Genomic DNA, 14,979 nt, shown 5'->3' on the forward strand with positions numbered 1-14,979 from the left:
TTATCTCTCGTCTGGATGATTTAGTTCTTGTCACCCTGTTGTCCTCCCGTCATGAAAAAAGGCTGTCCTCACTCAGGTCCGCATGGAGCTGGAGGGGGCGTGGCCTCCAGCTCCGGCTGAAAATCAGGAGATTTTCGGGAGAATATTTGTCCCGGGAGGTTTTCGGGAGACGCGCTGAATTTCGGGAGTCTCCCGGAAAATTCGGGAGGGTTGGCAAGTATGATCTATATATAAAAAAAGTCTTTTTTTTTTTTCTTTTTCTTTTTTTTAAAAAGGGTTTTTAAGCCTTTTTTAAAAGCATCCACAGTCTGTGGTACCCTCAGGTGGTCAGGGAGAGCGTTCCACAGACTGGGAGCGGCGGAGCATTGTTCGTAGCTTTGTCCTCGGAGGTTGGAGGAGGTTAGCCTGTCCGGAGCGGATTTGGGGGTGAGTAGTTCTTTGAGGTAGAGGGGGGGCATTTCCATGGAGGCACTGGTTTATTTAAGGTCTTAAAAAGTCTTGAATTCTATCAAAACCTGGTAAGAAGTCTTAAGTGGAACTTTTTTGGCGGAATTCACACTCCTTTTGAAGACAAGAACACGTTTTTAGTTGTTTTTTTTGTGCATTCTAACAAGTAAACTTTGGCAATTAAGAGGTGGCTAACGATGCAGCTAAATGAGAGTACAGCACTATAAAAATGGGACCACCCTTGATACTCAGCATCAAGGGTTAGAATTGGGGGTTAAATCACCAAAAAATGATTCCCGGGCGCGGCCACTGCTGCTGCTCACTGCTCCCCTCACCTCCCAGGGGGTGAACAAGGGTGATGGGTCAAATGCAGAGGACAAATTTCACCACACCTGTTTGTTGGAATAATTGTTTGTAAGTTATCACAAAAGAAACGTATTATGAATGCTGTCTTTTGAGGCCTAACAAGAGGAAGAAGGCTCGTGAAACGCCACTGTGATTTCAACACGGACAGATGGCAGGATCTGCTCAACTTCCAGAGGAACTCTCTTTGAAGTGTTAAACGAACTCTCTCTGAAGTATTTCACAAACTCTCTTCCAACTATTTGGTAACCGAGGTCAACGCTATTTACGACCCGCTGCCCTCTTGAAGTTGCCGTGGTCAGGAGACGGGAGGGGTTATCCATTGTCCTCCAACACCTGCCCCAGCTGGATCCAGGAAGAGCCCAAGCCCGAGAAATCCTCTTCTTGGTCTTCAAAGCGACCGAAAACAATGACTGTTTTACATACTTCCCATTCCTGCTGTGACATGTGTTGGTGCGTGAACATTGAACATCTGAATAAAAGAGGAGACGAAAACCTTCTTCGTCAGAGCGTGGTGCAGGACTGTACAGAGAGTGCAGTGGCCATGTCTCTCCTCAATATTGAGTCCAAATTGAATTCTGTCTCTGTTTGATTCCTTGCCTTTTGTCTTGTTTAATAGATGTCCTCAGTGTTTGAACGTGACACTGTTTTATAGGCGGAATAGAGCGACTCTCATTGGCTCCATTATTAGCTGACTTACTATTAGGATTATTTTTGCTCTGCTGTATTACTCAATGAAAACACGTCCAAAGACTGAATCACCGACTCGTTGGGAGCTCGATTTTGAAAAATCATACTGGGCTGTCCAAAGTCCGGAGCCTCCTCGAAAAATAGTCGCCCTCCTTCTTCTCGCTATAGTAACTTCTAAAATGTTCCTCTAACGAGACATTAAGAATAATCAAATGTGCAAATAAAGCCCTTCACTGTAATAAATGCCTTATTTTAAAACACAATACTGTCTGCATTGAAGACAATTTGTCATGGAAAAATTAATATTTCAGCATACTTGCCAACCTTGAGACCTCCGATTTTGGGAGGTGGGGTTGTGGGGGGGGTGGTTAAGAGGGGAGGAGTATATTGACAGCTAGAATTCACCAAGTCAAGCATTCCATACACACATATATATATATATATATATATATATATATATATATATATATATATATATATATATATATATATATATATATATACAGGTAAAAAGCCAGTAAATTAGAATATTTTGAAAAACTTGATTTATTTCAGTAATTGCATTCAAAAGGTGTAACTTGTACATTATATTTATTCATTGCACACAGACTGATGCATTCAAATGTTTATTTCATTTAATTTTGATGATTTGAAGTGGCAACAAATGAAAATCCAAAATTCCGTCTGTCACAAAATTAGAATATTACTTAAGGCTAATACAAAAAAGGGATTTTTAAAAATGTTGGCCAACTGAAAAGTATGAAAATGAAAAATATGAGCATGTACAATACTCAATACTTGGTTGGAGCTCCTTTTGCCTCAATTACTGCGTTAATGCGGCGTGGCATGGAGTCGATGAGTTTCTGGCACTGCTCAGGTGTTATGAGAGCCCAGGTTGCTCTGATAGTGGCCTTCAACTCTTCTGCGTTTTTGGGTCTGGCATTCTGCATCTTCCTTTTCACAATACCCCACAGATTTTCTATGGGGCTAAGGTCAGGGGAGTTGGCGGGCCAATTTAGAACAGAAATACCATGGTCCGTAAACCAGGCACGGGTAGGTTTTGCGCTGTGTGCAGGCGCCAAGTCCTGTTGGAACTTGAAATCTCCATCTCCATAGAGCAGGTCAGCAGCAGGAAGCATGAAGTGCTGTAAAACTTGCTGGTAGACGGCTGCGTTGACCCTGGATCTCAGGAAACAGAGTGGACCGACACCAGCAGATGACATGGCACCCCAAACCATCACTGATGGTGGAAACTTTACACTAGACTTCAGGCAACGTGGATCCTGTGCCTCTCCTGTCTTCCTCCAGACTCTGGGACCTCGATTTCCAAAGGAAACGCAAAATTTGCATGGTTGGGTGATGGTTTGGGGTGCCATGTCATCTGCTGGTGTCGGTCCACTCTGTTTCCTGAGATCCAGGGTCAACGCAGCCGTCTACCAGCAAGTTTTAGAGCACTTCATGCTTCCTGCTGCTGACCTGCTCTATGGAGATGGAGATTTCAAGTTCCAACAGGACTTGGCGCCTGCACACAGCGCAAAATCTACCCGTGCCTGGTTTACGGACCATGGTATTTCTGTTCTAAATTGGCCCGCCAACTCCCCTGACCTTAGCCCCATAGAAAATCTGTGGGGTATTGTGAAAAGGAAGATGCAGAATGCCAGACCCAAAAACGCAGAAGAGTTGAAGGCCACTATCAGAGCAACCTGGGCTCTCATAACACCTGAGCAGTGCCAGAAACTCATCGACTCCATGCCACGCCGCATTAACGCAGTAATTGAGGCAAAAGGAGCTCCAACCAAGTATTGAGTATTGTACATGCTCATATTTTTCATTTTCATACTTTTCAGTTGGCCAACATTTCTAAAAATCCCTTTTTTGTATTAGCCTTAAGTAATATTCTAATTTTGTGACACACGGAATTTTGGATTTTCATTTGTTGCCACTTCAAATCATCAAAATTAAATGAAATAAACATTTGAATGCATCAGTCTGTGTGCAATGAATAAATATAATGTACAAGTTACACCTTTTGAATGCAATTACTGAAATAAATCAAGTTTTTCAAAATATTCTAATTTACTGGCTTTTACCTGTGTGTGTGTGTATATATATATATATATATATCTTAACCACGCCCCCAACCAAGCCCCCCACCGTCCACCTCCCGAAATCGGAGGTCTCAAGGTTGGCAAGTATGCCCAGGAGACAGGACATTCCGCCCAAACCCTGCCCTCCTCTCTCATTCCCAAAAGTAGTTCTGGAAGACTTCTTTGTCTCGCTCTCTCTCTCTCTCTCGCTTCTATTTCCTCTCCTTCTTTCTTTCAGTAGCAGCGTAAAACCTTCCTCCTTTGTAATCTAAATAGCTTAGTGGAGACAAACACAAACGCCATCGTTTTGATGAGTTGGAAGTTTTATTTCAAAGGTGAAGCCACCTGAAAATAAATCATAGCTCGTCCAAAAAAAAAAGGCTGAATTGCTTCTGTCCTAAAAAAGTGACATTGTTGTGCATGGCGTGGTCCATTCAACAGAAAGGAGAAGAACACAAAAGTAGAAGACGAGAATGTGTCAGTTGAAAACTTGCCAGTGCTAGTAAGCTAACGTGTGATAAACATTGGTCATACTTTGAAATCTTAACACGATTCTGTGATAGGTTGCCTATTTTAGGATGCCTTTACGCAGGAAAAACAAATCTTAATTTCTGTGTTTTTGCTCTTTAGTTGAAAGCGGACATTCCGAAGAAAATACGTCAAGTCTCGCCTCGTCCACTGCTCATGCTTTCACTTCGGTCTTTGCCCCAGGATGTTTGGTTGCACAGAAACGGGGCGGAAAGGCACTTGAAAATGTGGACGCCCCTTTTAATTTCCTCTTCTAAGTCCTAAATATGAAGAACGAATGTCATCTGGTTGACTCCTTCCGGCACAGAACGTCTTCAAGTCGACCAACGTGGTCTCTGAAAGAGAGGCGGAGACGGGTTAGCATGGTTTGTTCTTTAGGAGCTCAAAAAGGAACGGAAAATGGAAATCAGAATCAGAAATACTAAGATTTTCAGCACAATCCCATTCAAGATCAGACAAATATGACAGGGAGACAGAACAGGATCACTGATGGGTCTGCCAACTTCCGGCACCCCTTACAAAAAGGTGAGAAACAGGTCAACTCTGGGGGGGGTCAGAAAAATAAATATTCAGTCTTAAGCCTGGGCCCCTGGAGAAGGGGTCCAGACTGAGGCCAAGGAGAAGAATCAAAGGACATTAAAGATATTAAAAGAGCAGAGCTGATGCAACCAGCCACTTCTACACACAGCCACAAAAGTAAAACCCATCCATCCATCTTCTTCCGCTTATCTGAGGGCGGGTCGCAGGGGCAGCAGCCTAAGCAGAGAAGCCCAGACTTCCCTCTCCCCAGCCACTTCGTCCAGCTCCTCCCGGGGGATCCCGAGGCGTTCCCAGGCCAGCCGGGAGACATAGTCTTCCCAGCGTGTCCTGGGTCTTCCCCGTGGCCTCCTACCGGTCGGACGTGCCCTAAACACGTCCCCGAGGGAGGCGATCGAGTGGCATCCTGACCAGATGCCCGAACCACCTCATCTGGCTCCTCTCCATGTGGAGGAGCAGCGGCTTTACTTTGAGCTCCCCCCGAATGACAGAGCTTCTCACCTTATCTCTAAGGGAGAGACCCGCCACCCGGCGGAGGAAACTCATTTCGGCCGCTTGTCCCCGTGATCTTGTCCTTTCGGTCATAACCCAAAGCTCATGACCATAGGTGAGGATGGGAACGTAGATCGACCGGTAAATTGAGAGCTTTGCCTTCCTGTTCAGCTCCTTCTTCACCACAACGGATCGATACAGCGTCCGCATTACTGAAGATGCCGCACCGATCCGCCTGTCGATCTCACCATCCACTCTTCCCTCACTCGTGAACAAGACTCCGAGGTACTTGAACTCCTCCACTTGGGGCAAGATCTCCTCCCCAACCCGGAGATGGCACTCCACCCTTTTCCGGGCGAGAACCATGGACTCGGACTTGGAGGTGCTGATTCTCATCCCAGTAGCTTCACAAAAGTAAAACAACAAAACAAAAAAAACATGCACTGCGGTGGCCTTTGCGGTGTTCCACGCTATCGTCTGCTGGGGCGGGGGGAGCATGGCCAGAGACAGGAGCAGACCCAACAAAGCAACCAAGAGAGTCGACTCCACCCTCGGCCGCCCACCAACTCTCGGCCAGTGTCCAGTCCGCATGGATGAGCGAGGATGAGTCCAAGGAGACCGAGGTGTCCGATACCGGCTCATTCAGCCAAGACACTGTGAAGCTTGTCCAGCTCCGCGGCCCTGTCTCTTCATCCGCATCTCCTCCAGTCTCTCCAAGCGGACTCTGGTGTGGCAGAGCTGGTCTCCACGGCCAAAAGGCTCCCGGGAGGCAGATCCGGAAGTTCACAAAAAAGCACCGCAGAAGTCACGAAAATGCCACCCCTTTTCGCACAGTCCCAAAGGGTCCCCAACCAAAAAAACAAAAACCACATGAAAACAAGAGGGAAACATCAGGAACACTGGAGAGGGGGTCCAGACTGAGGCCAAGGAGAAAAATCAAAGAACACAAAGGACATTAAAGATATTAAAAGAGTAGAGCTGATGCAACCAGCCACTTCTACACACAGCCACAAAAGTAAAACAAAAAACACATGCACTGCGGTGGCCTTTGCGGTGTTCCACGCCATCGTCTGCTGGGGCGGGGGGAGCATGGCCAGAGACAGGAGCAGACCCAACAAAGCAACCAAGAGAGCCGACTCCACCCTCGGCCGCCCACCAACTCTCGGCCAGTGTCCAGTCCGCATGGATGAGCGAGGATGCGTCCAAGGAGACCGAGGTGTCCGATACCGGCTCATTCAGCCAAGACACTGTGAAGCTTGTCCAGCTCCGCGGCCCTGTCTCTTCATCCGCATCTCCTCCAGTCTCTCCAAGCGGACTCTGGTGTGGCAGAGCTGGTCTCCATGGCCAAAAGGCTCCCGGTAGCCAGATCCGGAAGTTTCACAAAAAAGCACCGCAGAAGTCAGGAAAATGCCACCCCTTGTCGCACAGTCCCAAAGGGTCCCCAACCAAAAAAACAAAAACCACATGAAAACAAGCGGGAAACATCAGGAACACTGAAGAGGGGGTCCAGACTGAGGCCAAGGAGAAAAATCAAAGAACACAAAGGACATTAAAGATATTAAAAGAGTAGAGCTGATGCAACCAGCCACTTCTACACACAGCCACAAAAGTAAAACAAAAAACACATGCACTGCGGTGGCCTTTGCGGTGTTCCACGCCATCGGCTGCTGGGGCGGGGGGAGCATGCCCAGAGACAGGAGCAGACCCAACAAAGCAACCAAGAGAGCCGACTCCACCCTCGGCCGCCCACCAACTCTCGGCCAGTGTCCAGTCCGCATGGATGAGCGAGGATGCGTCCAAGGAGACCGAGGTGTCCGATACCGGCTCATTCAGCCAAGACACTGTGAAGCGCCATCGTCATCGTCTGCTGGGGCGGGGGGAGCATGGTCCGAGACAGGAGCAGACCCAACAAAGCAACCAAGAGAGCCGACTCCACCCTCGGCCGCCCACCAACTCTCGGCCAGTGTCCAGTCCGCATGGATGAGCGAGGATGCGTCCAAGGAGACCGAGGTGTCCGATACCGGCTCATTCAGCCAAGACACTGTGAAGCTTGTCCAGCTCCGCGGCCCTGTCTCTTCATCCGCATCTCCTCCAGTCTCTCCAAGCGGACTCTGGTGTGGCAGAGCTGGTCTCCATGGCCAAAAGGCTCCCGGGAGGCAGATCCGGAAGTTCACAAAAAAGCACCGCAGAAGTCACGAAAATGCCACCCCTTTTCGCACAGTCCCAAAGGGTCCCCAACCAAAAAACAAAAACCACATGAAAACAAGAGGGAAACATCAGGAAAACTGGAGAGGGGGTCCAGACTGAGGCCAAGGAGAAAAATCAAAGAACACAAAGGACATTAAAGATATTAAAAGAGTAGAGCTGATGCAACCAGCCACTTCTACACACAGCCACAAAAGTAAAACAAAAAACACATGCACTGCGGTGGCCTTTACGGTGTTCCACGCCATCGTCTGCTGGGGCGGGGGGAGCACGGCCAGAGACAGGAGCAGACCCAACAAAGCAACCAAGAGAGCCGACTCCACCCTCGGCTGCCCACCAACTCTCGGCCAGTGTCCAGTCCGCATGGATGAGCGAGGATACGTCCAAGGAGACCGAGGTGTCCGATACCGGCTCATTCAGCCAAGACACTGTGAAGCTTGTCCAGCTCCGCAGCCCTGTCTCTTCATCCGCATCTCCTCCAGTCTCTCCAAACGGACTCTGGTGTGGCAGAGCTGGTCTCCATGGCCAAAGGGTTCCCGGTAGGCAGATCCGGAAGTTCACAAAAAAGCACCGCAGAAGTCACGAAAATGCCAACCCTTGTCGCACAGTCCCAAAGGGTCCCCAACCAAAAAAACAAAAACCACATGAAAACAAGAGGGAAACATCGGGAACACTTCAGGATGACACAAGAGCACAGAGACTTGTTCCAACAACTTTTGGAGAGAAAAAATGAAGTGAATATAGAAAAGGAATATGTCAACTCACCAGGACAAAAAAGTTGTAGGTTCTAGTCCTTGGTGGAGACCTCCGAAGTCACGTGACCATTCAGCACCGCCTCCACTGACTTCTCCTGAAAGAGAAAAACACAACAAATCTTTAGCTTGCACATCAATTCCTTGCAGTTTTGATGTAAAAAACTGTGCAGTCCGACCAAGTTCTACGTGAAACAAAAGTGTTCCTCACCATCGGACATGAAGGTACGCTGCTATCTTCACAGAGCACATCCACACTTTTCAGATTGGTAGCAGCATCCTGTAAGCCGGGAAGAAGCAGAGAAGTTAGCTTTCATCCAGCAATCAGCATCCATTGATGGGAAGTCCGGCAAGCACCTCTTTCATTTCTGCAGGGACTTCTTTATTCAGCACCTCCACCTTTGCTTTGTCCTTCTCAGTTGGAGCTGCTTCAGCCACCCTTTCTGGTTCTGCTACTCTGGCAACAACTTCTGCTTCTGTGTCCGACTTAATAGCAGAGAGTTCTGCTTCCGCCAATTGGGTGACAACCGGTTCTGTTTCGGCTGTGACGATGACGACATCTTCCGCCTTCGCTTCCGCGTCAGCCACTCGTTCTGGTTTTGGTTCTGGTACATTAGCAACAACCTCTTCAACGACTTCTGCTTCTTTCTTAACAGCAGGTTCTGCTTCAGCCACTCGTTTTGGTTCTGGTACGTTAGCGACAACCTTCTCAATTGCTTCTGCTTCTTCTGTAACAGCAGGTTCTGGTTCTGGTACAATGGAGACAGCCTGCCCTAGGGATTCTGCCTCTGCCTTAACGGCGGTTTGTACTTCAACTACTAGTTCTGGGTCAGGGGTGCAACAAACAGGGACTTGTTCCAACAAATTTTGGAGAACAGGTTCTTTCTCAACCACTTGTTTTGGCTCAGGTACGCTTGGGGAAAACTTAGCCACGGATTCTCTTTCGACTTTAACAACAGGCTCTGCTTCAACTACTAGTTCTGGATCAGGGATGCAACAGACTATCGGTTCTTCCACCTTTTTAACATCGGGTTCCGGTATGCCAGCAACAACCTGTTCAACAGATTTGGGTTCCTCTTTTGCGGTTTTAGCTTCAGCTACTTGTTCTGGTTCCAGTCCCTTAGCTGCTGCTGTTTCAGCTGCTTGTGTTGGTTCAGGTGTGCTGGTGACAACTTGCTTCACAGCTTCTTCCGCTACCGTTTCAGCCGACACGCTTGCTCCCACCGCCGGTGCCTTGGCCTCTTCTGGTTCCGGTTCCGATGTACAAATTACCTCGGACTTGCGACCATGCTCCGTCTGTAAGAGGGAGAGAAGGAGGTTAAGTTAGAACCGTCATGCCGCATCAGAGAGGATATTGTGGTTGTGGTTGCAAGGAACAAAATGTCCTCTCTGCCGATGCCTGGCAGCCAAGTGTTTCACGCTGCATGAATATTGCAAGTCCTCCGAAGCCGGACATTAAATTATTCAGCCATTTTGCTAGCATCCATCTTTAATCCATGCCACAATAATATGAAGCCACAAAGGACTTGACGGAAGTGACAATGCAGCAAGTTTTTATGTGTATGACAGCGTTTTACTTGTCTGTTCGGTAATATCATTTGTCAGTTGTTTAGGTACGAGTGTTTCAGTAGTGTGTATGAAAGTGTTTCATTTGTGCATATAAGAACGTTTTATTTGTGTGTATGACAGCATTTCACTTGTATGTGTGAGAGCGTTTCAGTAGTGTGTATAAATGCGTTTCACTTTTGTGTATGACAGCGTTTTACTTGTCTGTGTGAGAGCGTTTCAGTAGTATGTGTGAGTATATTTTTTTCAGTTCAGGTGCGAGTGTTTCAGTTGTGTGTATAACAGCGTTTCATTTGTGTGTATGAGAGCATTTTACTTGTCTGTGTAATATGTGAGAATAATTTTTCAGTTGTTTATGTGGGCTATACCGAGGATGTCGTTGTGGCTTGTGCAGCCCTTTGAGACACTTGTGATTTAGGGCTATATAAATAAACATTGATTGATTGATTTAGGTGCGAGTGTTTCAGTAGTGTGTATAAAAGTGTTTCATTTGTGTGTATGAGACCGTTTCACTTGTCTGTGTAAGAGCGTTTCAGTAGTTTGTATGAGAGCGTGTTAGTAGTATGTGTGAGAATATTTTTAGATGTTTAGGTGCGAGTGTTTCAGTAGTGTGTATAAAAGTGTTTCATTTGTGCATATGAGAACGTTTTATTTGTGTGTATGACAGCATTTCACTTGTGTGTATGACAGTGTTTCACTTGTCTGTGTAAGAGCGTTTCAGTAGTGTGTATAAAAGCGTTTCACTTGTGTGTATGACAGTGTTTCACTTGTCTGTGTGAGAGCGTTTCAGTAGTATGTGTGAGTATATATTTTTTTTCAGTTCAGGTGCGAGTGTTTCAGTAGTGTGTATAACAGCGTTTCATTTGTGTGTATGAGACCGTTTCACTTGTCTGTGTAAGAGCGTTTCAGTAGTTTGTATGAGAGCGTGTTAGTAGTATGTGTGAGAATATTTTTAGATGTTTAGGTGCGAGTGTTTCAGTAGTGTGTATAAAAGTGTTTCATTTGTGCATATGAGAACGTTTTATTTGTGTGTATGACAGCATTTCACTTGTGTGTATGACAGTGTTTCACTTGTCCGTGTGAGAGCGTTTCAGTAGTGTGTATAAAAGCGGTTCACTTGTGTGTATGACAGCGTTTCACTTGTCTGTGTGAGAGCGTTTCAGTAGTATGTGTGAGTATATATTTGTTTTCAGTTTAGGTGTGAGTGTTTCAGTTGTGTGTATAACAGCGTTTCATTTGTGTGTATGAGACCGTTTCACTTGTCTGTGTAAGAGCGTTTCAGTAGTTTGTATGAGAGCGTGTTAGTAGTATGTGTGAGAATATTTTTAGATGTTTAGGTGCGAGTGTTTCAGTAGTGTGTATGAAAGTGTTTCATTTGTGCATATGAGAACGTTTTATTTGTGTGTATGACAGCATTTCACTTGTGTGTATGACAGTGTTTCACTTGTCTGTGTGAGAGTGTTTCAGTAAGGTGTATAAAAGCGGTTCACTTGTGTGTATAACAGTGTTTCACTTGTCTGTGTGAGAGCGTTTCAGTAGTATGTGTGAGTATATATTTGTTTTCAGTTTAGGTGTGAGTGTTTCAGTTGTGTGTATAACAGCGTTTCATTTGTGTGTATGAGAGCATTTCACCTGTTTGTGTAATATGTGAGAATCATTTTTCAGTTGTTTAGGTGCGAGTGTTTCAGTAGTGTGTATAAAAGTGTTTCCCTTGTGTGTATGAGAGTGGTTCACTTGTGTGTATGACAGCGTTTCACTTGTCTGTGTAAGAGCGTTTCAGTAGTGTGTATAAAAGCATTTCACTTGTGTGTATGACAGTGTTTCACTTGTCCGTGTGAGAGCGTTTCAGTAGTGTGTATAAAAGCGGTTCACTTGTGTGTATGACAGCTTTTCACTTGTCTGTGTGAGAGCGTTTCAGTAGTATGTGTGAGTATATATTTTTTTCAGTTCAGGTGCGAGTGTTTCAGTAGTGTGTATAACAGCGTTTCATTTGTGTGTATGAGACCGTTTCACTTGTCTGTGTGAGAGCGTTTCAGTAGTATGTGTGAGTATATATTTGTTTTCAGTTTAGGTGTGAGTGTTTCAGTTGTGTGTATAACAGCGTTTCATTTGTGTGTATGAGAGCATTTCACCTGTTTGTGTAATATGTGAGAATCATTTTTCAGTTGTTTAGGTGCGAGTGTTTCAGTAGTGTGTATAAAAGTGTTTCCCTTGTGTGTATGAGAGTGGTTCACTTGTGTGTATGACAGCGTTTCACTTGTCTGTGTAAGAGCGTTTCAGTAGTGTGTATAAAAGCATTTCACTTGTGTGTATGACAGTGTTTCACTTGTCCGTGTGAGAGCGTTTCAGTAGTGTGTATAAAAGCGGTTCACTTGTGTGTATGACAGCTTTTCACTTGTCTGTGTGAGAGCGTTTCAGTAGTATGTGTGAGTATATATTTTTTTCAGTTCAGGTGCGAGTGTTTCAGTAGTGTGTATAACAGCGTTTCATTTGTGTGTATGAGACCGTTTCACTTGTCTGTGTAAGAGCGTTTCAGTAGTTTGTATGAGAGCGTGTTAGTAGTATGTGTGAGAATATTTTTAGATGTTTAGGTGCGAGTGTTTCAGTAGTGTGTATAAAAGTGTTTCATTTGTGCATATGAGAACGTTTTATTTGTGTGTATGACAGCATTTCACTTGTGTGTATGACAGTGTTTCACTTGTCTGTGTGAGAGCGTTTCAGTAGTGTGTATAAAAGCGTTTCACTTGTGTGTATAACAGTGTTTCACTTGTCTGTGTGAGAGCGTTTCAGTAGTATGTGTGAGTATATATTTGTTTTCAGTTTAGGTGTGAGTGTTTCAGTTGTGTGTATAACAGCGTTTCATTTGTGTGTATGAGAGCATTTCACTTGTCTGTGTAATATGTGAGAATCATTTTTCAGTTGTTTAGGTGCGAGTGTTTCAGTAGTGTGTATAAAAGTGTTTCCCTTGTGTGTATGAGAGTGTTTCACTTGTGTGTATGACAGCGTTTTACTTGTCTGTGTGAGAGCGTTTCAGTAGTGTGTATAAAAGCATTTCACTTGTGTGTATGACAGTGTTTCACTTGTCTGTGTGAGAGCGTTTCAGTAGTGTGTATAAAAGCGTTTCACTTGTGTGTATAACAGTGTTTCACTTGTCTGTGTGAGAGCGTTTCAGTAGTATGTGTGAGTATATATTTGTTTTCAGTTTAGGTGTGAGTGTTTCAGTTGTGTGTATAACAGCGTTTCATTTGTGTGTATGAGAGCATTTCACTTGTCTGTGTAATATGTGAGAATCATTTTTCAGTTGTTTAGGTGCGAGTGTTTCAGTAGTGTGTATAAAAGTGTTTCCCTTGTGTGTATGAGAGTGGTTCACTTGTGTGTATGACAGTGTTTCACTTGTCCGTGTGAGAGCGTTTCAGTAGTGTGTATAAAAGCATTTCACTTGTGTGTATGACAGTGTTTCACTTGTCCGTGTGAGAGCGTTTCAGTAGTGTGTATAAAAGCGGTTCACTTGTGTGTATGACAGCGTTTCACTTGTCTGTGTGAGAGCGTTTCAGTAGTATGTGTGAGTATATATTTTTTCAGTTCAGGTGCGAGTGTTTCAGTAGTGTGTATAACAGCGTTTCATTTGTGTGTATGAGACCGTTTCACTTGTCTGTGTAAGAGCGTTTCAGTAGTTTGTATGAGAGCGTGTTAGTAGTATGTGTGAGAATATTTTTAGATGTTTAGGTGCGAGTGTTTCAGTAGTGTGTATAAAAGTGTTTCATTTGTGTATATGAGAACGTTTTATTTGTGTGTATGACAGCATTTCACTTGTGTGTATGACAGTGTTTCACTTGTCTGTGTGAGAGCGTTTCAGTAGTGTGTATAAAAGCGTTTCACTTGTGTGTATGACAGTGTTTCACTTGTCTGTGTGAGAGCGTTTCAGTAGTATGTGTGAGTATATTTTTTTCCAGTTCAGGTGCGAGTGTTTCAGTAGTGTGTATAACAGCGTTTCATTTGTGTGTATGAGAGCATTTTACTTGTCTGTGTAATATGTGAGAATAATTTTTCAGTTGTTTAGGTGCGAGTGTTTCAGTAGTGTGTATAAAAGTGTTTCCCTTGTGTGTATGAGAGTGGTTCACTTGTGTGTATGACAGCGTTTCACTTGTCTGTGTAAGAGCGTTTCAGTAGTTTGTATGAGAGCGTTTCAGTAGTATGTGTGAGAATATTTTTAGATGTTTAAGTGCGAGTGTTTCAGTGTTGTATAACAGCGTTTTGTTTGTGTGAATGAAAGCATTTAACTTGTCTGTGTGAGAGTGTTTCAGTAGTATGTGTGAGAATGATTTTTCAGTTTAGGTACGGGTGTTTCAGTAGTGTGTATAAAAGCGTTTCACTTGTGTGTATGAGAATGTTTTATTTGCGTAGGACAGCATTTCACTTGTCTGTGTGAGAGTATTTCAGTAGTATGTGTGGGAATAATTTTTCAGTTGTTTAGGTGCGAGTGTTTCAGTAGTGTGTATAAAAGCGTTTCAATTGTGTGTATGACAGCGTTTCACTTGTCTGTGTGAGAGCGTTTCAGTAGTGTGTATGAGAGCGTTTCAGTAGTATGTGTGAGAATAATTTTAAATGTTTAGGTGCGAGTGTTTCAGTGTTGTATAACAGCGTTTTGTTTGTGTGAATGAAAGAATTTAACTTGTCTGTGTGAGAGTGTTTCAGTAGTATGTGTGAGAATGATTTTTCAGTTTAGGTGCGGGTGTTTCAGTAGTGTGTATAAAAGCGTTTCACTTGTGTGTATGAGAATGTTTTATTTGCGTAGGACAGCATTTCACTTGTCTGTGTGAGAGTATTTCAGTAGTATGTGTGAGAATAATTTTTCAGTTGTTTAGGTGCGAATGTTTCAGTAGTGTGTATAAAAGCGTTTCAATTGTGTGTGTGAGAGTGTTTCACTTGTGTGTATGACAGCGTTTCACTTGTGTGTATAACAGCGTTTCACTTGTCTGTGTGAGAGCGTTTCAGTTGTGTGTATGACAGCGTTTCAGTAGTATGTGTGCGAATAATTTTTCAGTTTAAGTGCGAGTGTTTCAGTAATGTGTATAACAGCGTTTCACTTGTGTGTAGGAGAGTGTTTCACTTGTGTGTATGAAAGCATTTCACTGGTATGTGTGAGAAGGTTTCAGTACTTTGTGTGGGAATATTTTTTCAGTTGTTTAGGTGCGAGTGTTTCAGTCGTGTGTATGAGAGCGTTTCACTTGTCCGTGTGAGAGCGTTTCAGTAGTGTGTATAAAAGCATTTCACTTGTCTGTATGACAGGGTTTCACTTGTCTGTCTGAGAA

At 44.4% G+C, this 14,979-nt stretch overlaps 1 protein-coding gene across 3 annotated transcripts in view; it reads right to left on the minus strand.

The window, feature by feature from the left end:
- Nucleotides 1-3,907: 3,907 nt before the first annotated feature.
- LOC133577749 (uncharacterized) overlaps nucleotides 3,908-14,979 on the minus strand; it is a 62,985-nt gene continuing 51,913 nt past the window's right edge. For all 3 annotated transcript variants that reach the window (XM_061931766.1, XM_061931749.1, XM_061931757.1), the window contains 4 exons: nucleotides 8,459-9,397; nucleotides 8,313-8,381; nucleotides 8,115-8,199; nucleotides 3,908-4,450 (listed from right to left, as the gene is read on the minus strand). In XM_061931766.1, coding sequence (XP_061787750.1) covers nucleotides 8,137-8,199; nucleotides 8,313-8,381; nucleotides 8,459-9,397 — 1,071 coding nt within the window. In that variant the 3' untranslated portion in view covers nucleotides 3,908-4,450; nucleotides 8,115-8,136. The remainder of the gene's footprint in view (nucleotides 4,451-8,114; nucleotides 8,200-8,312; nucleotides 8,382-8,458; nucleotides 9,398-14,979) is intronic.

This window comes from Nerophis lumbriciformis, linkage group LG03 (genome assembly GCF_033978685.3).
Source record: "Nerophis lumbriciformis linkage group LG03, RoL_Nlum_v2.1, whole genome shotgun sequence".
Classification (NCBI taxonomy): domain Eukaryota; kingdom Metazoa; phylum Chordata; class Actinopteri; order Syngnathiformes; family Syngnathidae; genus Nerophis; species Nerophis lumbriciformis.